Here is a 23,007-nt window from a genome sequence, read left to right on the forward strand (position 1 = left end):
GTTCACTAAAATTGACCTTGCGCCCAGGGACATAGTCTAGCCTCCTCTCTCCTTCCCTCCATCAGGAAGCTGAAGGGGACTGGTGGCTTCAACCTCACCATTTCTCATTAGCCCCTCCTTTTTTAGAAGCCCCTCTTGATAGCCCTCAGCCTACCTGTTCTTGAAAATTTCTACATGGCTCCAGTTAGGCAAAATTTTCACCAGTCCAAATTCAAATGAGAAAATAAGTTCAATGGAATGAGTTCTTCATCCAGCTAAATGCATCTGACTTAAAGTCTCATCCTTTCTTCTGAGGCCACGGCTATTCCCCCTCTTCTGCCTGGTGCATGTCCCTTTCATTATAGAAAACGGTGGTTTTCTTTATTCTGTCCTTGCTTGGCAAAAGTAAAAGTTGACAATGTGATTCCATTTTCCATTTGAAAAGAATAACTGGTCCCACAGATGCCTGAGTCTCACAGCCCCTTTCTTCCGCATTTTAGTCCCTTTCCTCTCCAAACTACAATGAATGGAACTGAATAGTGAGTTTCCCAGTTTGAGCAAGGGCTCAAAGCCTTTTGCAGGATGTACAAGAACCTGGGGCAGATGTGGGAGGGCTGGGCCCTCCATGTATACTCCCTCAGGCTCATTTCCCCTGGTATGCAAAACAGGAGGCTCTTCCTGTCATTCTCCTAGAGCTGTTCTGAAGTTCGTCTGAGATCTTAGATACAATTAAACTTTTCGAGGCCAGGGATGTTTCAAAAACATCATGTCTGGGTTTATCAGGAGCAAGTTTAATTAAGCCATTATGATGACAAATCCTAACACTAGCAACTACTGTATATTGTTATGTCCCTAGCGCCAGGCTGAGTTTTGCTCACAGAATAGAAGCCACATGAAGGCAAAACCTTGTCTGTTTTGTTCACTGCTACTCACATAGTAGGTGCTTAGTGCATATAAAACTAAATGGACAACTGATCTAATTCCACCCTCACAACTACTCCATGAAGTAGATATGATTATTAGTTAAAGGTACAGATGGGGACACAATGTCCAGCAAAATAAAATGACATAAGGGAGGTTAGGTCATTAAGCATCTGGACTCTGAGGGCAGATGTTTTGGGTTTGAATCCTCACTTCTCCACTTAATAGGTACTTTTACTTAAGTTTTCCAGGCTTTATGCATTATAAAATAAGGATACTAATGGAAGCTCCCTTGAAAGGCTATTATAAGAAATACATGAGATGACACATGTAGAATATAGCACATAGTAGGTGCTCAGGGAAGCATGAGCTATGGCTCAGTCTCACAGGGAGATGAGGTCAAGAACTCCAAAGTGTTTGGATCTGCTCCAAAGCTCCTGTCTTCATTACTAGCCTCTCCTGCTTCCTCCTGTTCACAAATGAGGCCCTCTTTTATGGAGCCTAAGTTCTGCTTTTTATTTTTTTCAATCTGTGCAAGTTTTTGTCGACAAGGATTATGTGGAAACTGCTAGCTTGCTGGAAGCAGGAGGAGAAAAGAAGCCTTCCTTCTCCTGAGTCTAACTTCAGTCTTGATCAGCCCTTTTAAATTCCCCCTCCAGTTAGGGCAGACTTAACTGAGGACCCTCTGCTACAGGGACAGGGTGTGACCAAACTTTGGAGCCACCAACCTCTCTGTCATCCAGTTGGCCCTCTGGCTATCACAGTAAGCTTCTGAGATATAAGCCAGGATTCATACTAGCTCCTGTTTCTCCTAAATGGGCTATCTACTTAAGTCATTTCACCTCTCTGAGCCTCAGTTTTCCCACCTGAAAAATGGTGATAATGATGGCACCTACTTCAAAGAATTTTTTTGTGAATCAAATGAGGAAAAAAAAAACAAAACTGTATAAAGTATGTGATTGTGCCTGGCATGTAGTGGCATTTACCATTCCCTTTATTCATCAGCCAACTCAAATGGGTGAGCTCCTACTCATCCTTCAAAGCCCAACTCATATGTTCCTTTATTTGTAAAGTCCTCTCAGACACCAAGACCTCTTAGACATTGTCTGGTCCTTCCTCTGTGGTCCTATTACATATTATATTTGCTTCTATCACCTCCAAGGCTGATATTGAAAATATTCAACAACTGGTCGAGTGTGAGTACTGCCCCATCTGAAAGTAACCAGGCTTGGCACTGAAGGGCTGCCAGGTATCAATGTTTAGCTGCTGGTCTGTGAGAAGGTCCAGAAGGTACCAGAGGAGGAAAGGGATGGCTTTGTTAACTGGAGAGTGGGCGGCGACAGGGTCTATTTATCAACTGGTTTGCAAGTATTCAAATACCGACTCAGTCTCAGTCCTAATGACATTTATCCTACAGTACTTCAGTATTCTGTGGATGACTAGAGCATGAGCCCTGGAATTCAGAAGCCTGTTTATTCATCTGTCTCTCTAATGCCTTGAACAGAGATGACTGAGTGTAGATAAGAAATGAATAAGGCCACAGAGGACTGATTCCTCGGGACCCTCCATTTGGATTAGGGCTCTGACCAACCAAGAGGACTTCTGGTTATCATCAGCTTATGTATTATTTGCATATTCACATATGTAAATAGACCCCCTTGATGTCATGTGCCCATCCTTGATTCCTTAAAGAGCTGTGCATATGAGATGTCTGCCATGAGCCATGAGAGGAACCATGGCATAGGACATCTACTATGCTCCAGCTCCTTTTACCTCCAGAACCCCATCTCCTGTGCTGGAATTCTGTCTCCATCTTGACTCCAGCAATCAATTCCTGTTTCCATTGTCTAGTTTCCCAGCTGCATCTCCTCTGCCCTAACCAACTCAAAGCCCAATCCCCTCTTCCCCTGCCTCCTTACCCCCGTCCCTCTCAGCATTCATTGTTGTGCATTGTCCATTACAGTTTTGTCTGTCTTCTTTATAAGAAGGCTAGGCTATTTCTTATTCACTGGATCCTGAGGGCTACATCAGAACTGATGCTTTATAGATGCTTAGTAGATATTTGGTAGATTTGAACAAGTCAAACAAGTGATTCAATGACAGTGACTTTGCTGTTCTCTTTAGCAGAGAGCTTGGGAAAATCTTGGACTCTTGGAAAACCTTTGGTCCAACCTGGTATCCTCTCTACCCTTGCCTGTGCAGGAGAGAGGATGAGAAAGAACCCCGTGTGGAGAGCAGTGGGAGGGCCAGACTTGAGGGGTATCTGATGCCCCCAGGAGTCAGGCACCCATGAGAAGGGTGGGGCCAGCCATTTGGGCTACAGCTGCCATCAAGGATGGAAGGAAACTGAAAGCAGGGGAAGCGGGGCTTCTAGCTGTGGTCTCAACTCATCCACAGACGAGCCTGGGCCTGGAACCCTTCCTGCTGCTCCATTACTATTATCAGTGCCGCTACTCTTGTTGCCATGATTATTACCACTTCCATTGTTAATACTGCTGTTACTTCCATCCACCGCCAGCAACAAAGGACCTACCACTCACCTGCTTCAGTCTAAAAGTCTTACAGTGAGTCGTTGCATCCTTAAAATATCCCTCTTATGAGGTAGGTCTTACTATTATCCTCATTCTGCAAACTTGGGAAAGACGGAGGCATGGAGAGTTTATGTAACTTGCTCAAGGTTCCACAGTTGGAAAATACGGAGCCACCATCTGGAATGTTGTCATCCTGACACTCTCTACTATTTGCTTATTTTTGCCCCCGTGCCAAGTACCAGGCTCAGCTGCTTACAAAATTATTTTGGTTTTGTCCCCTGAACAAGGTTTTGAAGAAGAGGTTTATTATCTGCATTTTCTAAAGGATGAGGAAACTGCAGCTGACAAAGTTTTAAGTATTTTAACTATCCCTGACTCGGGACCAGGATTTGTTCACAAAATCATAATCTCATGTTTTTAACAACTCTGACTTGCTGGAGCCCCTGGAAGGCATTTCTCATCTGTGAGTTCAGATTCTGTTTTTGGAATCAGGGCACTGGGTTCGGTGGGCTCTTAAGGCCTATGCCTTCTAGGTATGGATGAGTTTTCTGCTCTTCTAATAGGGCTGGGCCCTAAGAACCAATGGCCAATCTGCTACCTCACTCACTGGTGTGGGAGGACAACAGTTTTGGGGGGGGTGGTTAACATTCAGCTTTTTGCAACATCTTGGTCCTGACAGTTTGGAAACTGTCCCAGGTGAGAGAACACAAGCCATTTGCTCCCAGTGGCACTTTTTATGGAGTGTCAGTTGGGGCCACCGAATGGCTGCCATAAATACTGTGACCAAAGAGGTTGGGTGGCTTTCACTAACTTAAAACCATTCTTCCACCTCTTATTGCTTGTATTTTAAATGTTCTTCTACCTTTGCAACAATTCCTTTGGGACACAAGTGTGATAACCATGCTTATTTTCCAGTTGAGGAAGCTGAGGCTGGGAGGAGTAAAAGGATTTGTCTGGCCAAGCCGTCTTGAGCCCAGGCCTCTGGACTCCGCCTTACTGGGAAGAACTTTCATAGGCATTCGTGGAGGGGAGAATGAACATGAGCCTTTCCCATCTGCAAATACCAAGCAACTGTAGGTTCCCTCCCTCTACAAAAGGAGGGCCTGGGGTGAGCTGTGGATGGTTCCAGCAAGGCAGAAGATTATGGCAGAATTACAGCTTGCTGATACAGATGTCTTGACTGGTAAAGAAGAGATTCTCAGAAGGCACTGCGGATACAACTATTGTGTCAACCAGACCCAACCCATGTTTATCATCACCTTCTCTTCCTTGACCTCCCAGCAAGAACCTCAGAGCTTTCCTTACTTCCACCTCATCCTTTCTAAGGGAGCAGCTCTCTGAAACTGTCACATCCACGCCTAGCTAGAGGAGACAGGACCCTTCTCAGTTGTCAGGTGTAAGTGAAGGCTACGTCTATGTTGAGTCTCCTCCTGTTTGCGTGTCTGTCCCTTTAAAGTCTACAAAAGGCCTTCATGTACTTTCTGTTACTGGGTATCCCCCACAATCCCCCCATGGACGTGGTATTATTTCAAATTTGCCAATGAGAAAACTGAGTTTCAAAGAGGTTGGATGACTTTCTCCAAGCTACACAGCTAGGAAGCTGAGTTCAGACCCAACTCCAAATGCTTTGCTGAGGAGACTTCCTGGCATCAAACTGTCTGAAGCTGACCCTCCTTGCTGACCTAAGGGACTGCGGCATGATCCCATTGAAGGCCAGTTTCTCAAATGAATTCACTCTTGCTTTGCCCTATGGCTTTACTCCATACCTTCATCTTTCTGAGCCTTGGCTTTTTGGTCCCACCTGTGGAAGCAACTAGTGAAGACAGCTGAGTCCTCAACTCCCTGAGACCTTGTGTGAATATGAGAGGTTAAGTGCTATCACCTCCTTGGAGGAAAATTCTCATATATATTCAAGGCCGAGTTAATACGGGTGACATCAAATCCCATCTGCTCATCAGTGCTGCAGCCTAGCTGTCAAAGACGCAGACCTCATTGCAAAGCTGCAGTGCCTCTGTTAGATCAAAGACCCCTCTTCTCCTTCTTCCCCAAAGAAACCTCCTATGGTGTCTCACACATGCCCTCCTGCAGATGTCACTCTGGAGACCAAAATGTATTTTCACCATTCCCCTAATAAAGAGCCTGGGTGTTTCAGGTTTTCCCCATTCCCCCCACCCCACACACAACCCTACTTGCCAAGTCCCCAAGCCAGGTGCTGCCAAAGGCTGGTGAATGACCATTCAGTTAAATCAAGAAGGAGGTCTGAAACCAGTGGGATATTTGCCCGAAACTGAATTAAAATGTGTCATACACTGCCCTGAACTTGTGCCTCCACCTCCCCCAAGTGTCCCGGCCAAGACTGGCAGAGGAGGCTGTGCGGAATACTTACTACACCCCTGGCTGACAGGAAGCTGAGCATCTGGAGGGGCTGGCTGGGTTGGGGGCTGGACCGGGCCTCTGGGCTGGCCTTGCAGAGGGTCTTGGAGCAGCGGCGAGAGTGCCTTCGACGGGACTTCCGCCCTCCCTCGGGGGACCGGCCACGGTGCCTGGATGCAGAGCAGAGAGACCTGAGGGTTTTTTGATGGGGAGCATGGCAGAGAGGTGACTGAAGGACTAATAGGATCTGAGGACAGCAGAGTGTGTTTGGGTTGTCTGTGTAAACTATGAATGCACCCCTCTGCCCGCCCACCCGTCCGTGTTCATTCATTCTCTCATTTGTTTGTTTGACGAGTGTGAATTCATATACCTGGCACTGCTGTGGGGGCTGGGGATGCAGCTGTGAAGACAGAAAGGGTCCTGATGATCCTGATTCCGTTTACTGTCCTTTGTGTGCCTCTGACTGTCTCTCTGCTTGCCTGTCTGTACGTGACTGTGTGTACGTCTGGGTGTGTCCATCTGTGTTTTCATGTGTTTGTCTATAAATGTAGCTGCTTATATCTGTGTGTCTTTGTGTATCTGGCTTCACCATCTGTGAAATAGAGGCATCTTATTGACTGTCACCCAAAACTTTTGAAAAAAAAATCTGACGAAAACGACAAAGATGCCTTCTGTAAGCTTGTCAGATGTAGATCTGGCTGCCTGTCTGTGTTGGAAACTAAAGGAATCTCTGACTCCTTAGAAAGGGTGTATTTGGACTCAGCATTACTGTTTAGCTCTGAGTCACAGTAGTGATAAAAATAACACCTTATGGATTTTCATGGCATTTGTAAGCCCTTCTTAAGGTGCTTTCACAATCCTCTCTCCAACTCAAAGACATAGACAGGGAAGGTATTATTTCTTATTCCCAGATGAGAGAGCTGAGGCTCAGAGATGTTTAGGAACCTGCCTGACATCACACAGCTTGTAGCGGCAGAACGAGGGCCCTGTGGGAACCAGTACCTCTGGTTCTTGCACTGGAGTGTCCCTCTCTGCTCTAGGGCCTCTCACTTTTCTACTGGCCCAAGGGTCAGCTCTCAGGTTGCTCCCACACCTGCTGGAGTGTCCCTTAGCACAACAAGCACTGGGAAGCTCAGGCGGCAAGAGCAGCAGGAGAAGTGCTAGCAGGAGGAAGGCTGGGGCGAGGGCCTGTGATATGTACCCCTTTCAGAAGAGGTAAGCCTTAGAAAGGGTAGAGTGCAGTTGCTGAGAGTCTGCAAGCAGGATCTGCACCGTCCTCCCACCCAGGCTTGGGCTGAGTCACACAGACCTGGGTCCTGGCTCCAGCTCTGCCAGTCACCCCTCTGCCCACCAACACGCAGGCTTCTCAGCTGTAAATGTCGATAATGCAGTTGAGCTCAGTGTGTCAATGCCCTCCGGACAAAGGCCAACGGGGGCACCTTGTGCTCAAACAAGCATCTTGTTACTGCTCCCTGCAGTGATGGAGAATACGCACCATGGGAGAGTGGAGGACGTTTCTGTCAGGGTGGGGAGTGGTCACAGAGAATCTATTAGGAGCGTGTGGTTGGGGACTCTGGGGAGCATGTAAAGAGCTGGGGCTTTGATCTGACTGGATGCTGTCAGGGGACAGAGGTAATTCTCTGATTGGGTGTCTTCACCAGTCTTAATTAGAAGGAGGGGAGACTAGACTGAGGTTAAGGCTATCACTGGTAAAGATGGAGGATGGAGAGATGCAGGGTCACTTTGGGGTTGTGAAAAATGTCCCTGTTTTGTCCAGGCTTGCACCTGGTTCCAAGAGGGTCTTGGTTTTGTTTGGACCACTCAGGATCACAGAGCAGCCTTGTGTGATGTGGGAACACCACAGCTACTGGGGCGAGTCCTTGATGTCAGGGGCTGCTCTCACACCTGCTCCACGCATATCTGAATTAGATCAGAATGTCTGGAGATGGGATCCAGGCACTGGTATTTTTAGACTTCCAAAGCAATCATGGAGCAGCCAAGGCAGAGAAGCTGTGGTCTGGCTCATGGTGTGACGGGGATGATTAAGAGACAGAATCTATTTGCAATTGCAGCACAGTGCCTGGTTCAGAGTAGAGTTTAGATCCCTATTTCTCTTCCTCCTCTTCCTTCCTGTAGACATTCTGACTTAGCCGGGAATGCGGCGGGACCAGGACAGTGAGATTTTTAAATCTTCCCAGGTGAGGTGACTGCGTGACTACATAGGCCAAGTGTGAGAAGGACTTAAGAAAGAATAAAAGAGTCTCTGCCATCTGGAAATTGGCCAGGTACCATCAAGGGGCCCTTGACATTCCCAATGGTCTCAACAATTTCAAACACCAAGCCCCACTCCCTGTTTTTCTTGTTCTTCTCATCCACAAGAGCCTCTTCCCCTGCTCGGGCCGGGGCAGCCAATGTGTCAGCATAAAGAGGGTCAATGTTAGGAGCAAGAGGGCTCGGAAGTGCCACAGAACTGGATAGCTTGTGCTGTGTAGCCTTTCATAGGTCACTTAGCTTCTCTGTGCTTAGAACAACCCTGAGTGAGAGACAGCCAAATGAACCAGACGCTCCAGTTCAGTCCTAGCTCTGTCACTTAGCAGCTACGTGCCTGGAAAGTTCCTCTCTGTGCCTCAGTTTCCCCATCTCTAAAGTGGGGATGACGATGGTGCCTCCTTCCTAGGGTTGCAGAGGGGATCATGCAGTGGACCATGAAGAGTGCTTAGCACCTGGCATGGAAGCACCGTGTTAGCAAGTCCTGTGGCTGCTGTTCCTGTAAGTGGGGGCAGCAAGTCCTTCTGTCTGCAGCCCCTCTGCAAGGAAGTGGTGACAGCCCAAGTGTGAGGCAGGGGCTGCCCCTCTGCGGGGAAAGCGGCTTCCCCAACAGTGACGGTGGAGAAAAAGCTGATGGTGACGGTGTCTTAGCCGGGTTCTGGCTGTGGTCAGGGTGAGGAGATGCCTCGGGGCGGGGGTTACCTGCTGTCGCAGCTTGAGGAGCGGGACTCTGAGCTCTGGGACCGTGAGGGGCAGTGGTGATGGCGGCGGCGGCGAGATTTTCGGGGCCGGCTTCGCGATCTTGAGGGGTGGGGGTGAGAAGGAGGGAGTCAGAGGAGAGAGAGAGAGGTTTTGATCTTGTGAACACATTGTTCCCTTGCACTTGAATAACTGTCCCAAGGTCATGCACCCCCCACTCCCTGCATCACCCTCACTTCCCATCTTTGTAACTGGCCATCCTGAACACAAAGGAGCAGAAAGGGGGTCGTCTAGGGGAGACAGCCTGACCCCCAGGACTCTTCCGGAAGCAGAGTGCGTGTCACCCGCACACATCACCTCTCCCTTGCCTGAGGCAGGAGTCTCCATTTCAGGAGCCAAACACCATAATGTGGGAATCAGCACTCAAGAAATACCAACCAGAGGGCACAGGCAAGAAAGTGACTTTGCCTTCAGAAGAGTGCTGTGGTACCTGACTAACTTTTCAGGTAAATGTAGAAATGGAGATTTTTGTGTAATTTATTCCTATTTTAAATGGAAGCTCCTTAAAAAAAAAAAAAAAAGACACTGTTTGGGGCAAACAAAACACAATTGCAGAATCCCTTAGGCTTTTGGGCTGCCAATCTGTAACTCAGACCAGGAAAATTAAGTCTGGATTCTTAGCATGGAGTCAAAAGCCCACTTTCAGAGTGAGTTACAAATGTCATTATCAACAAGAATTACAGTTCGTGTAATTGCTACCACTACCACTTACTTTAGCTCTCTCTAAATAATAATAATGACTTAGAAGTAGCAACAGCAGTGGCAGTGATCACTGGGGACATACAAGGAATGTCAATAGTTTGGGCCAAGTCAGGAAGCCAAGGGGTGGTTAGAGATGATTCTATTAAAAGGTAGCTTGGTTATCCCAACAAAGGACTCAGGTATTCTTACTCAGGTATATCTTGTCATGTGATCCCTTCTCTCTTTAAAACCCTTGCACTGTCCTCATGTCAAGTCCAAACTCTGACCTTGAATCCCAAGCATCTTCAGGAGCCAGCCCCTGCCTAGCTCTCCAGCCTCTTTGCATGGCATCTACAGTCCTGGTTTGCAAGGCTCAAGTGACACCGAGGTGCTGGTATTCTGGCTCACATGTTTCCCACAATGTATCATGTCCTGATGATGATGGTCATGACAGGTAAACTGTAACACACACTGCCTGTCAGGCACTGGGTTCTGAGCATTTTCCTTAAATGGACTCATTTACTCCTCACAACAACCCACAAAGTGGATTCTCTTATTATTCCCATTTTATAGATGCAGAAGCTGAGGTCAGAGATTTAAACCACTTGCCTGACTGCAGCCTAGAATGGTTACCTCCATCCTTCTCACAGGAAACCTCCTCTTACCACCACGCTCTCTTTCCTGCACCTGGGGTCCCACCATGCCCTGAGCTTTTGTCTGCCACTGTGGTGCCAAGACCTGTCCCATGTCTCCCGTGTCCTGCTGCGCTGTAAGCTCTCGAGACTGGGAGGAATGTCTGCCTAATCTCTATCCTTGGGCCCCACACAGGGCCTGCCACCTGTTAGGGCCTCTCTAAAGGACGCTGAACAAACAGACGTAAGTTACTCCAGGGGTTCCCTGTTTAAACGCAGCCTTAACTAACCATGGGTTTTGGCAAGAACAACCACCTTTATCTCAGGGGTGCCTCATGTTTCTTGCTTCTCCCTCTCCTGACTCTTGTTTTTCTGGCTTTCAGAACCTTCTCTTATGTCCTGCTTGTGATTTCTGAGACTTGGTGCTGGGCAAGGTAGCCACTTTGCTGCCCTCATGCAGGCAGTCCATACTTTGGTGATTTTTTCTTTTTTTGATGACTGTCCCAGAACTCCTGGGGTCTGGGCCCAGGCCCTGCTTAGTGACTGTCTAGACTGCAGCCCTTCAGACAAGTGATGCTCATGTCTCTGAGAACAGGTGCTCTGTCTATGCTTAGGACGAACATATGCTCGACACAGATGACCAGTGACTGTCTCTTGACTTGACTTGAACAAGCTTAATGATCAGGAAGTTCTTCCCTGAGCTAACTTACAGCTCTGCTGCTTCCTTGTGGAGCATTCCCCAGACCCTCGTGATGGTGCCTGAAATGCCCTCTTTCGCACTGACCTTGGGTGAAGAGGCATTTGGTTGGCCAGCAAAGCTGAGCGCCTCCCTCTGTGTCTGCTTCCTCTTTTCCCTCCCCTGCAGCTCACTGACTTTCATCCCATTGCCTTTGATTCTCACTTTAGAAGCTTCTTGGTGGGAGATAAAATATTAGTTGATTGGAAAACACACACACTAACATTTGCAAGGGTATAAAGTAGGTGGGTTGTAACCAAATTTACTTTTAATTTGACTGGGAACTGAACCCTACAGGCAGTTGTGGCTGATTTGAATTTCTACTACTGGCTATAAACCGAGGACCAGCTGGGGACCGAGGCTGGAGGTAGGCGCTCCCCCAGTATCTGCATGCTCTAAGCCCAGGGACCACGGCTGGAACTCACATGTATGTGCACGCATGTGCACGCACATGATCAAGCCCCCTTACTCACTCATGCACACACAGCACACTTGTGTACTGGTAACCCCCCCACACACACACCCTCCCTAGGAGTAACGCACACAGATAAGTAAGCAGTGCACACACCAAGGGCATGGAACTAACACACTGTAACAAACAGAGCACCGATATGCACAGTTTAAGTTCATGCCCACATAAGCAAGGGCACACGTGATGCGTTCTTGGGAACACAGTCATATATCACACACACATACACACTAGGCACCCACATTGCACACAAATGTTTGCACAATAGAAAAATATACAGATATTTACAAAGTGCACACTATGCATATATGTACCACGTACAAATGTTACACAATGCACATACAGGCACACAGAATTCACACACAATGGACAGACATGTACACCATTCACTTTCATGCACACAGAGACACACATGCACACACACATAACAAACACCACCTTACACACCCATGCACGCCAAACCCACAGCTGCAGGTCTACACACAGTTCTGTTATTTGGTCTTCCCCTTCCTTTCCCTTCTCACCCACCAGCCCCCTCTCCCATTCCTTTTTTCTTTGGCAATTCTAACCCTCTGGCCGTTCAGAGCTCAGTCCCCCACCTCCCCAAATTGACAGTACATTGCAGGTGGAATGTACATACTGTTTTTTGTGCCTCTTCTCTTCCTTTCTTCTGCTTTTTGGGCTGGAGGAGCTGAATGAGAAATGGCCAATCAATTGAAAGATGCAAAATTCCAGCGAATGATAAAAATAAAGTAGTTAAAATGCTTAACACATGCTGGTCACTAGATCCAGGCAGTTTGGGAATGGACATTGATCGTTTCTAAAACCAGAGCAACCAGCCCACACATAAAGACTGAGGACAGGGAATAAAGGATGCTGAGATCAGTTTTGGTAGCTTAATGGTAACAGCAGTAGTAAAGGTAATCATATTTGCCATGTTTTGAGGCTTTATTATGGGGAAGCACTCACTAATACTTTTGTCAACAATCTCATTTCATTCTCCTTACAACCTATGACTTCCCTGGTGGCTCAGATGGTAAAGAATCTGCCTGAAATGCAAGAGACCCGGGTTTGAGCCCTGAGTAGGGAATATTCCCTGGAGAAGGGAATGGTAACCCACTCCAGTACTCTGGTCTGGAGAATTCCATGGACAGAGGAGTCTGGTGGGTTACAGTCCATGGGGTCGCAAGAGTTGGACATGACTAAGCAACTAACATGTATAGACAACCTATGGCATGTACCTAATAAGTATTCATTTTACAGAAAGTGGAAACTGAACCTCAGATTGGCTGAGACACTTGACCAGGATCATACAGGTGAGCTGGAATGTGGCACCAGATCAATGGTCCCTAGCGTCTACCCTCTTGACTACTGTTTTAGTATTTTCTAAAAGAAAAGACTGGAAAATCCAGGGAGATATTCTAAAGCCTCCTAAAGTTTGGCAGATTCTGAAATGTTCTGCTCATGAATATTCAAGTTTTTTTTTTTTTTTTTAATTCAGAGTACCGGGTTGTGGGCAGAATGGACAATGATGACTCAGGGTCTCCGCATCATCAAATAGAGGCCCCAAAGGCAAATGCTATTTGATAATTCAAGCCAGACTGGCTTCAGGGGGTCACCAGGAACCCATCATTGGCCTAAGTCCTGGGAAGGGGAAATTTGATTTCATCCAACTGAAATCGCATCTTGACATGAGATGTGGGATATATCTCTGTGTCTGGGACTCAGCCTGGGCAGTGGACATCCCAGGTCCTCACTGAAAGACCAAGTTAACCTCCTGGCTCTGCTGCTGAGTTGCTGTGTGACATCGGGCAGGTTACCTGTCCTCTCAAAGACCCAGTCTCCTTGCCCTTGAAATGGGGTCATTGCTTAAGCTGTTGGGCTAAGTGAATAGACTACCTTGGTAATCAGTGTCTACTTGTTAACTGAATGAATGAAAGGGTTTTGCACTCTGTCAGTGGCTGCAGTTGTGCTGCTGTTATTTAGGAAGCCACTGCAGGCTGTCCTGATCCTCTGTCAGACAGACTTGGGTTGTAGTTTTGACTCTGCCTCCTCTGACTGTGTGTCTGTGGACATGTCGGCCACATCTCCTGAGTCTTAGTTTCTCTATCTGTAAAATGGAAATAATAAAGATATCCTCTGCACAGGGTTGTGATGGGGCTGTATAGAGATTAAAGACCCATGCATGTGGACAAGGCTTAGCATAGGATCTAACTTATAGTGAGCACCCCACAGGCTATAGCTTTATTTGTGCTCACCCTGTGTTTCCAATACTAGGTCTCTATCCCTTAGCTAGGGTCTGGGAAGGCTTTGGTGGGGTGATGCTTCTCTACATTCCCAACCCAAGATTTCCTTTTTCCTTTTGGCCATGCTGCACATCTTAGTTCCCTGACTCTCAATGAGCTCATGTTGAACTCAGGTATTGAACTCACACTGCCTGCATTGTGGGGGCTTCCCAGATGGTGCAGTGGTGAAGAATCCACTTTCCAATGTAAGAGATGCAGGCTCGATCCCTGGGTCAGGAAGATCCACTGGAGGAGAAAATGGCAACTCACTCCAGTATTCCCGCCTGGGAAATCCCATGGACAGAGGAGCCTGGTGGGCTACAGTCCATGGGGTCACAAAAGAGTCAGACACAACTGAGCACACACGCACACACTCTTGAATTAGAATGTGGAGTCTTAACTGCCAGACCACCAAGGGGAGTTCCCAACCCAGATTTCAACCAGTGGTCAAACAGGCCCTGGGAAGGGTGGTAAGACTTGCCAGGGAGAAGGATCCGTAGGAACTGGCCTAGCAGCAACCATATGGCCTAGTGGAAATTAAAAGTTGGCTTGGAACTTTCAGGGAAACTAGATCATGGCCTTCATTTTGGAGGAAACTGAGGCCCAGGAAGATGAAGGGGGAGTGAACACAGAGGTGGAGGCTGAGAGCTGGACCCTAGATGCTACCTGAACGTGGTTAGGAAAGCAGAAAGCTGAGCAAGCAACCAGAGGCAACAAGATGCTTACCTGTGCCTTCTCTTCTTGGAGAATGACCTGATTGAGGGGAAAAAAAGGGAAGAGAGAGGGAGAGGAAGGAAGGGAGAGAGACAGGGAGGGAGGGAAGATGAAGAAGAGGAGAGAAGAAAGGAACAGAGGGTGTAGGGGAAGAAAATAAATGTGAGTCTGAGTTTCTTTTCCTGGGATGGTTGTATCAGCACATTTATAACTTTTTTTTTTTTTTTTTTTCTGGGCTGTTCCCTCACCAGGGATCAAACCCATGCCCCCTGCAGTGAAAGCACCGTCATAACCATTGGACTCCTGGGGGATTCCCTATCAGTGCATTTGTGGTCAGGCTACAAGGGGACCAGGATATCTGGTGAATTCTCCTCCTCTTTTAGATTTGAAGATCATGTGAGAAACCTTGGCTTGCATTTTGAATTATCAGTGTTTCAATCCTCACCCAAATTTGTCAGTAAGCCTGTTCTGGAAAAGGCTGCATGAGGAGGCCAGGACAAAGAGTCCCTCTGCCTCTTCCCTTTCCCCAAGCCTCACTTTGGTTCTTTCTCTCCCTAGTTGTGGATTCACCATCATCAACATCTTCAAGGGACAACCAGCTTCCACACGTGGAACTCCTACTGGGGTCCCGGCTCTGTACTAAGCATTGCTCACACACAATCTCATTCAGTCTTCCCCCCAAACCTGTAAAGTACTGCTGATAGCCATTTGACAAAGACAGAGGAATTAAGTTGCCCAGGACCACACATCTTCACTTGTGTAACGCCAACTCATTCTCAGATGTCACCTCCTGTGGCATTTTCCAGTCCCCTCAGGTTGGTTTGGTCCCCTCTCTGTTCCCACAAGCCTGGAGTGAGCTGCCGAGCTGAGCCTCACTATGTACAGACTTCTACATAATATGACTACCACTGTGCCCACTAGAATGTGAGCAACTTGAGGGCAGGGACTGGGTTCCGGTCACTGTTTTGTTCCTGGGGCCAGAATCTCCTCAATCATGATACATAACACGTATTCAATAAAGAGGTGTGAAAAAGGGATTTTTTTAAACCCTGAAACCTTAGTTAATTGGAGGAGAAGAAAAAGTTAAATACATCCTCTACTTCTAGCTTCCAATTCCAAAAAGTTAACCATCATTAACCAAACATTTCAAGAACTTAGAGAAAATGGACTAAGATTAGAGTGATGCTCAGTAGACGAGGGTTTCCGAAGAATCAGATCATATTTCCCACTCCTAATTTCCCATTTTATGGTCTTCCTTCCCTCTAAACTTCTGACAACCCCTGGGCCAACTGTAGCCCCCAAAAGAAAGTCTGTTTCTAATCCTCTGGCCAAGTCTCTTTCCTATGAGAAGCCCTTGAGTGAGACGCCACTTGGTTCCCAAGATCCATATAGAAAAATGCTCCCTCTTCCTATCCCACCCCTAAACTGCGACAAATCGCTCAGCACAGGAAGGTGACAAGCTGGCAGTCTGTGGTCACGGGCAGGCCCTCACCTCAACAAAGGACTCCACACTGGGAATTTCAAACACCAGGTTAACAAGGGCTTCCCTTTGGCTCAGTTGGTAAAGAATCCGCCTGCAATGCAGTAGACCTGGGTTTGATCCCTGGGTTGGGAAGATCCCCTGGAGGAGGGAACAGCTAGCTACCCACTCCAGTACTCTGGCCTGGAGAATTCCATGGACTGTATAGTCCATGGGGTTGCAAAGAGTCAGACACCACTGAGCGACTTTCACTTTCACACCTGTACTGAGCACAAACTCAGACAGCATCAGTGGGCATGCTTGGACAGGTGGTGGACATAATCTGTGAGACCAAACTGAGTAGAGACCATTCTGGCAACAAGGGCTGAAAGCTGACCACACCCTGGGTTGGGAAAAGCCACGTGGGGGTGAGATGTGGCGGGGCGGGGAACCCAAATGACCTCTTACCTTTTGTCCTGTTGTGATTGTTTAATTGCACAAGTAATCCACCACAGTGTAGAAAAATTGGAAGATACAGATAAGCAAAAATAAAATATAAACCACTCTTTCCCTGTCATCCACAGCCAACCACAGCAAATAGCTTATGAAGATAAACCCTCTGCCCTCCAGGGGTCAAACGAGCTTTGTAAATGTGTGTAGATGGGGGAGGCAGGTTAGGTGGGGACAGTGCAGCACCCTGGCTATGTCTAAATGCACAGCAAGTCCTCAGTTCCAGCGGATGGCTGCCTGTGGAAAGATCGGTCCAATGAGGAGAGCTTCTGATTTTACAGAAGTGCTGGAAAACTTTTTGTATTGCAAAACATTGGCTTGGGCCATGAACCACAGATTTGAGACCTCTCATGTACAGTGTTCCTGTCTTTTATTTTTCCCCACAAATGTGTGTGTGTGTGTGTGTGTACATGAACGTGTGTATAGTGAGCACCTTTGGGAATGTATGTGTGCATGCTCAGTCACTCAGTAGTATCCAACTCTTTTGAGATCCCATGGGCTGTAGCCCATCACAGTCCTCTGTTCATAGGATTTTCCAGGCAAGAATACTGGAGTGGGTTGCCAATCCCTTCTCCAGGGAATCTTCCCAACCCAGGAATCAAACCTGAGTCTTCTGTGGCTCCTGCATTGGCAGGTGGATTCTTTACCACTGAGCCACCTGGGAAGCCCTTGGGAATGTGCGTTCAGTTACTAATGCCTCTTAAGTATAGTCCACAAGTAGTTGTCTATAGGTATGTCCAAAACATGGACAATCCTGAAGCGATGTTTCACATGATCCCATTCTCTAGGACACAGCTGGATCTATCAGAAAGGCCTCTCCATGGGAATTTAGAATAACAAGAGAGATTCAGTATCTTCTTGTGATCGGGCCTACGACAGGAAGAGACGGGAACAGGGTACGGGGTCTGTGCGCCCCCGTGTGCACCCTGGAATTGGGCTTGGGTTGCGTCAGCTTTGGTTCCAGCGCTTCACTGAGACCTGGCTGGTCTCCTTAGAAAAAATCCCCCACAGGCCCGAGTTGGTGTTAGTAGGTCTCTGGTCTTTGCAACAGGAGTCTCAAGTTATACAACTTACAAACACAAGACCATACACAGATGAGTATTTTTCATTAATGAAATGATAAGCCTCCAAGTGACCTTTCAGTGCCGTCCACTGTCGCTCCCACCCCAACCCCACCCGAGGCATCCCTGTGTGCAGAAGAGGAAGGACAGTACCTGTGTCGCTTATGTTTCTTGGAACTTTTCTTCTTCTTCTTCTTGACAGGTGATGGGCTATAAGATGGGGACCTGCCGTGGAGAGAAGACATGCTTGAGACGGAGGCTTTGAGGGCCAGGATCGGTCCTTTCTCCAGTTCCCAGACACAGCCTCAGCTCTTCCGGGAACACATATCAAGGATGATACTTTGTCTTAAATGTTATTGCATGTTTTATATGTATTATATGTATTATTCCATTTAATCCTTCTACATACTTCTTAGGTAGGTATAATTGCTACCTTCCTTTTTCAGACAAAGCAAGTGAGATTCAGAGAGGTGAAGTGACTTGCCTAAAGACAGTTGCCTAAATACAGCGAAGAAGTGAGTGAGCTGAGATTCAAATTGAAGCCTCTCTGATCCCAGGTGCTTTGTTCTTAATCACTACATCACCCCATAGCTGCCCTCCTGGTGGGACCACAATATTTATTTTTGTCTGCTGCCCTTCCCCAAGCTGTGTATGCTTTAAAGGCCTCTCCTCTGCCCCACCCTGTTGTCTCCCTGGTCAGACCAAACTTCTGCAGGACATCTTGCCAGGATGTTCTCAGCATGGGTCCTCGCCAAAAGGGGTTACCCAGGAAACAGAGATGCCCTAGAATCATGACTATGATTCCAGGCTGAGGTTCAGGTGACTTGACTCTCCCATTAATTCACAAGTCACCTACCTCAGGCATGTCACTGCTCGCTCTAAATTTCCTATTCTCCCACTGATGAAATACCAAGGTTGAAACGTATCTGGAGCTGCAAACTCAATGCCAACAGAGACCTCTTGGACAGCTTAAATGGATGCAGCGGGTTAGGGGGTAGATGGTAGGGAGTGGTGGGGCCTGCGGTAAGCCAGGGAGCGCCTGACCTAGGGGGATGGCTTCTTTTCAGATTAGCTGAAGGTCTCAGGTAGGAATGCAGGCCTGGGCTTCTAAAGCACTTGCCTTTTCAATAGTAGCTGTCAGAGAACATATTTTCGTATGAAATCTCCTGGTTTTAAAACAATGGCCATTAATTTAAAAGACAAAAAACAATTTGCAGGTCAAATAAAACATGTCTGCAGGTGGAGATGTAGGGTTGAAAAACAATCTGACTTAGGGAATCAGAGCACCTGTCCCCCAACACACTGAATGAATGAAGGGATGAACGACTGAAGCCTAATCCCTGTGGCTTCCTTCTTTTTTTGGCTTCCTTCTTTGACATGTTCTCCTGCCCATTCCTAAAATCAGGAAGCTCAGGCCACTTACCCCAATTCTACCCCACCATAGAATGGCTGGAACTCAGGTCTTCGTTCACATTACCCTCTGGGTCCTCTTTGGGCCTCACCACTTAGAACTAGGCTAAAGTAGGGATGAAGGAAACAGAGCCCCTGAAAACATGGAGTTGGGGCCCAAGGCATCCAGATTCTGCTCTCTGCTGCCCCCTGGAGGCTTCTTCAAATACTGCCTCCGAGGTTTTTTAACTTGCCTCTCTAAGGAACAAGAACTAAAGAGCGTCTTGATGAAAGTGAAAGAGGAGAGTGGAAAAACTGGCTTAAAACTAAACATTCAAAAGACTAAGATCACGGCATCCGATCCCATCACTTCATGGCAAATAGATGGGGAAACAATGGAAACAGTGACAGACTTTATCTTCTTGGGCTCCAAAATCACTGCAGATGGTGACTGCAGCCATGAAATTAAAAGATGCTTGCTCCTTGGAAGAAAAGCTGTGACCAACATATTAAAAAGCAGAGACATTACTTTGCCGACAAAGGTCCATCTAGTCAAAACTGTCATTTTTGCAATAGTCATGTATGGATGTGAGAGTTGGACCATAAAGAAAGCTGAGTGCTGAAGAATCGATGCTTTTGAACTGTGGTGTTGGAGAAGACTCTTGAGAGTCCCATGGACTGCAAGGAGATCAAACCAGTCAATCCTAAAGGAAATCAGTCCTGAATATTCACTGGAAGGACTAATGCTCAAGCTGAAACTCCAATACTTTGGCCACCTGATGTGAAGAACTGACTCATTGGAAAAGACCCTGATGCTGGGAAAGATTGAAGGCAGGAGGAGAAGGGGATGACAGAGGATGAGATGGTTGGATGGCATCAACGACTCGATGGACGTGAGTTTGAGCAAGCTCCGGGAGTTGATGATGGACAGGGAAGCCTGGCGTGCTGCAGTCCATAGGGTTGCAAAGAGTCAGACACAACTGAGTGACTGAACTGAGGTCATATAAGAAACAACTCTCTGACCACCCCTTGGGGTCTGGAACACTGAACCTGCTTTTATTGTAGGGATTTACAGCCTAGAAGAAAGCCTGAAAACAATTTTAAATGCAAAAAAAGTAAAAGTATTGTGTATAGAAAAAAATTCATATGGAAAAAAAGAGTCAATAGCTGGAAAACAATATAAAGTCAATTATCCTTGGCATTTTTGTAGTGGCAGAAGCAATTGAGGAGCCTAGAATCAAGTGTCTGTAGGTTCTGTCACCTCCTCTCTGAGCCTTTATTTTCTCATTCTAAAATGGGGGTAATAACTATGAAAGAAAGAAGTCATGATGACTAGAGTCAATACTGTGCATTTGAAAGTTGCTAAAAGATTAGATCTTAAGATTTCTCATCACAAGAAAAACAACTAGAACTATGTGAGATCAAAGTGCCTGGCATGGCACTTACATGAAGTGAGTTCTCCAAAAATACATAAAGAAGTAAATACTAATGGTCAGGGTCATGCTTCATATTAACTATCATTTACTATGTGCCAGACGCTGTGACAGCTGCTTCCACGTCAACTTTCTTGTCTAATACTCACAAAACCCCAAGAAGTAGGTATTTCTACCATTTTATAGAAATGGAAACAGGCTCAGAGAGGTGAAGTGACTTGCCCAAGGTCACACAGCAAGTTAAGAGGCAAAGAGGGGATCTGAATCCCAGAGGAGTCACTGCCTAACTCAAAAACCCTTTTGTCCCTTCCTCCATCTTCAGGGTTTCATGGCCCCTTGCAGCCCTCACCTCCTTCTCTTCTTCCGCGTAGCTTTCTTCTTTTTTTTCTTCCCCCTGGAGGAAGGTAGTGGCGTCAAGTCTTTGCTGTGGGAGGCACTGAGGAGAACATAGAACAAGGCATTAGAGGACCCAGGGTTCCCCGAGCCGCCAACTGGTGCTGTTGTAGCTGAGAGATGATCCAGTTCCTGGGAGGGTGAAGGACCCACAGTGAATACCTAATCACCACCTCATGGCTGATTTGGTTGCACTTCAGGTTTAATGCCTCAAATAAGGAGCCAATGCTGACCTAATGAGACAGATGCTCTACGTTACCCAAACACCAATTGATTATTTAAAACAGAGCTATAGAGGTTAACTGCTCCTTAATAGATTTATTATTGAATTTGCAAATGGCTCACCGTGGTAAATAAATCAGTTTTTAAATAATTAATCGGCAGTTCAGCATCCTCCCTCCCCAGTACATCGTGTCTGTAGTTCCTGCTGGAAATTAAATGTGAGGCAAAAGGTAGGTTAAGTAGCAGCTGATTATTAAAAGTATATTTGCCAAGGTCTAATGTAACGAGATACATATCTCATATCGCTTCACAGAACCTCAAAAACCTCCACTCCTCAGGAATAATTATTTCCTGTTCAATTAAATTCAAATGCTCAGGCTGCAGTTAAATGAAGTCAAGTTATCTCCTTTTATAATTGGGGCAGGCTCCAGGGATTTTTTTTTTAAAGCAGTATCCATCCCACGGCAAAAAGATATGGTTCTGGATGAAAAACTGCTTGGGAATTGAAACAGGCCAACCCCGCTGAACCTCACTGGGAAAAGAGAATATTAATAAGAATATTATTGTCATTATTAGTAATAACACAGCTACTGTATATTCACTTACTATGCACCAAATGTTTTATATACTTTGATACTAACAAAAGCACTTTGAAGGTGTTATGGTTTTTACTGTCTCATTCTACAGGCAAAGAAAATCAGGCTCAGAAAGCTGAACTGCCTTGCTCAAGGCTGCACAGTTAGGAAGTGTCTGAGGGGGATATGAATCGAGGCCTGTGTGATTACTGTCCTGAGAGCTTTCCCACAAAACCAGCTGCTTTCTCAAACTTGTTTGTGTGGCTGATCTTTTGGAAGTTACTTAACTCTTTATAAAACATCAAAAAATGCTGCCATAATTAATTCCATTCTAAGAATCTGGTATTTACAGTTAGTAGAAAAAAAAAATGATATAAGTAATTAGAATACATGTTAACGTCTCTGCATTGCCAGTCAACAAAAATTATACGGCTATATCTTCAAGAGACTCACTCTTAGCAGGTTAAAAATAAAAATCATAGGGGGTAAATATTTAACTACTTAGACACCTGTTCACTAGCCTCGGGAGTCTACGAATCTTCTGAAATGGTACACAGAATTAGGAGGGTGTTCTTAGTACTCATAGCTTTCAATTAATTCTCAAATGGGTTTTGATTTGATTTAAGGATCTCAAAGAGGAACTTGCAAGAGACAGAGGGGAAGAGTGGTCAGAGAAATAAACTTCGTTTTTTCAGCCTCAACTTGAACTTCCACGTTAGATCAGAGAAGGGGATAGGGCAGAGTCTCACCTGCGTGCTCTGGTGGGACTGGGCTCCCTGCAGGCTTTGCCTCTGTCCCAGCTGTTGGTGCCCAAGACCTTGGAGGCCAAATGCTGGCTCAGCTTTTCCGAGGGTCCATCCTGAGCTGGGACCATGGGGCTGCTCTGGGGTTCTGTCCTATAGAGGAAGAAAGAAGGAGGCAAACGCATTAGGATATGACAGAGATTCTTAATGTTCATCAAGCATGCACAGATGTCTGATTTCCCTTGGAGTTAAGTTGGGGTCATAAATATCATCAGGGGTCAATGGTCTCCGAGGAGGGGGTGATATATATTGTTTCTAGTTTGAGGCAGTCAGATCTGTGTGCCATCTCCAGCTCTCTCTTTCCCTCTGTCACAGTGACTTTCGAGGCCACACCTTTCAAACAGTGAAGCTACTGGATGGGAAGAGAGATGCCTGGATCACGTTAGACTTTGCATGACAGAAATAAGCCTTAGTTAGATTAAGCCACTGAGGTTTAGGGGCTTATTTGTTACTGCTTAGGCTTGGCAACCCACTCCAGTGTTCTTGCCTGGAGAATCCCAGGGACGGGGGAGCCTGGTGGGCTGCCGTCTATGGGGTCGCACAGAGTTGGACACGACTGAAGCGACTTAGCAGCAGCAGCAGGCTATCCTGACTTAATCACAGGGAAGGGCTGGGAATCAGCATTTTACTTCCTTCCTCAAGACTTATTCTGAGGCCAAAAGCAAGACAGGATTAGTTTAAACTCTCTTTTGCCATTTCTATCCCATTTTTCTATCTTATCTGTGTGTAGCACAGAGATACCTTAATTCAAACACTATCTTCACCATTTAGTAACTATAGAATCTTGGATTAGTTGCTCAACCTCTCTGAATTA

General features: G+C 46.5%; 1 protein-coding gene across 1 annotated transcript in view; it reads right to left on the minus strand.

The window, feature by feature from the left end:
* The window catches only part of SRRM4 (serine/arginine repetitive matrix 4), a 172,589-nt gene that overhangs the window by 23,095 nt on the left and 126,487 nt on the right, over positions 1-23,007 (minus strand). The window contains exons 2-8 of the mRNA XM_010814042.4: positions 22,140-22,286; positions 20,550-20,636; positions 17,532-17,603; positions 14,361-14,387; positions 11,990-12,040; positions 8,775-8,873; positions 5,818-5,974 (exon numbers count right to left, since the gene is read on the minus strand). Coding sequence (XP_010812344.2) covers positions 5,818-5,974; positions 8,775-8,873; positions 11,990-12,040; positions 14,361-14,387; positions 17,532-17,603; positions 20,550-20,636; positions 22,140-22,286 — 640 coding nt within the window. The remainder of the gene's footprint in view (positions 1-5,817; positions 5,975-8,774; positions 8,874-11,989; positions 12,041-14,360; positions 14,388-17,531; positions 17,604-20,549; positions 20,637-22,139; positions 22,287-23,007) is intronic.

Source organism: Bos taurus, chromosome 17 (genome assembly GCF_002263795.3).
Source record: "Bos taurus isolate L1 Dominette 01449 registration number 42190680 breed Hereford chromosome 17, ARS-UCD2.0, whole genome shotgun sequence".
Classification (NCBI taxonomy): Eukaryota; Metazoa; Chordata; class Mammalia; order Artiodactyla; family Bovidae; genus Bos; species Bos taurus.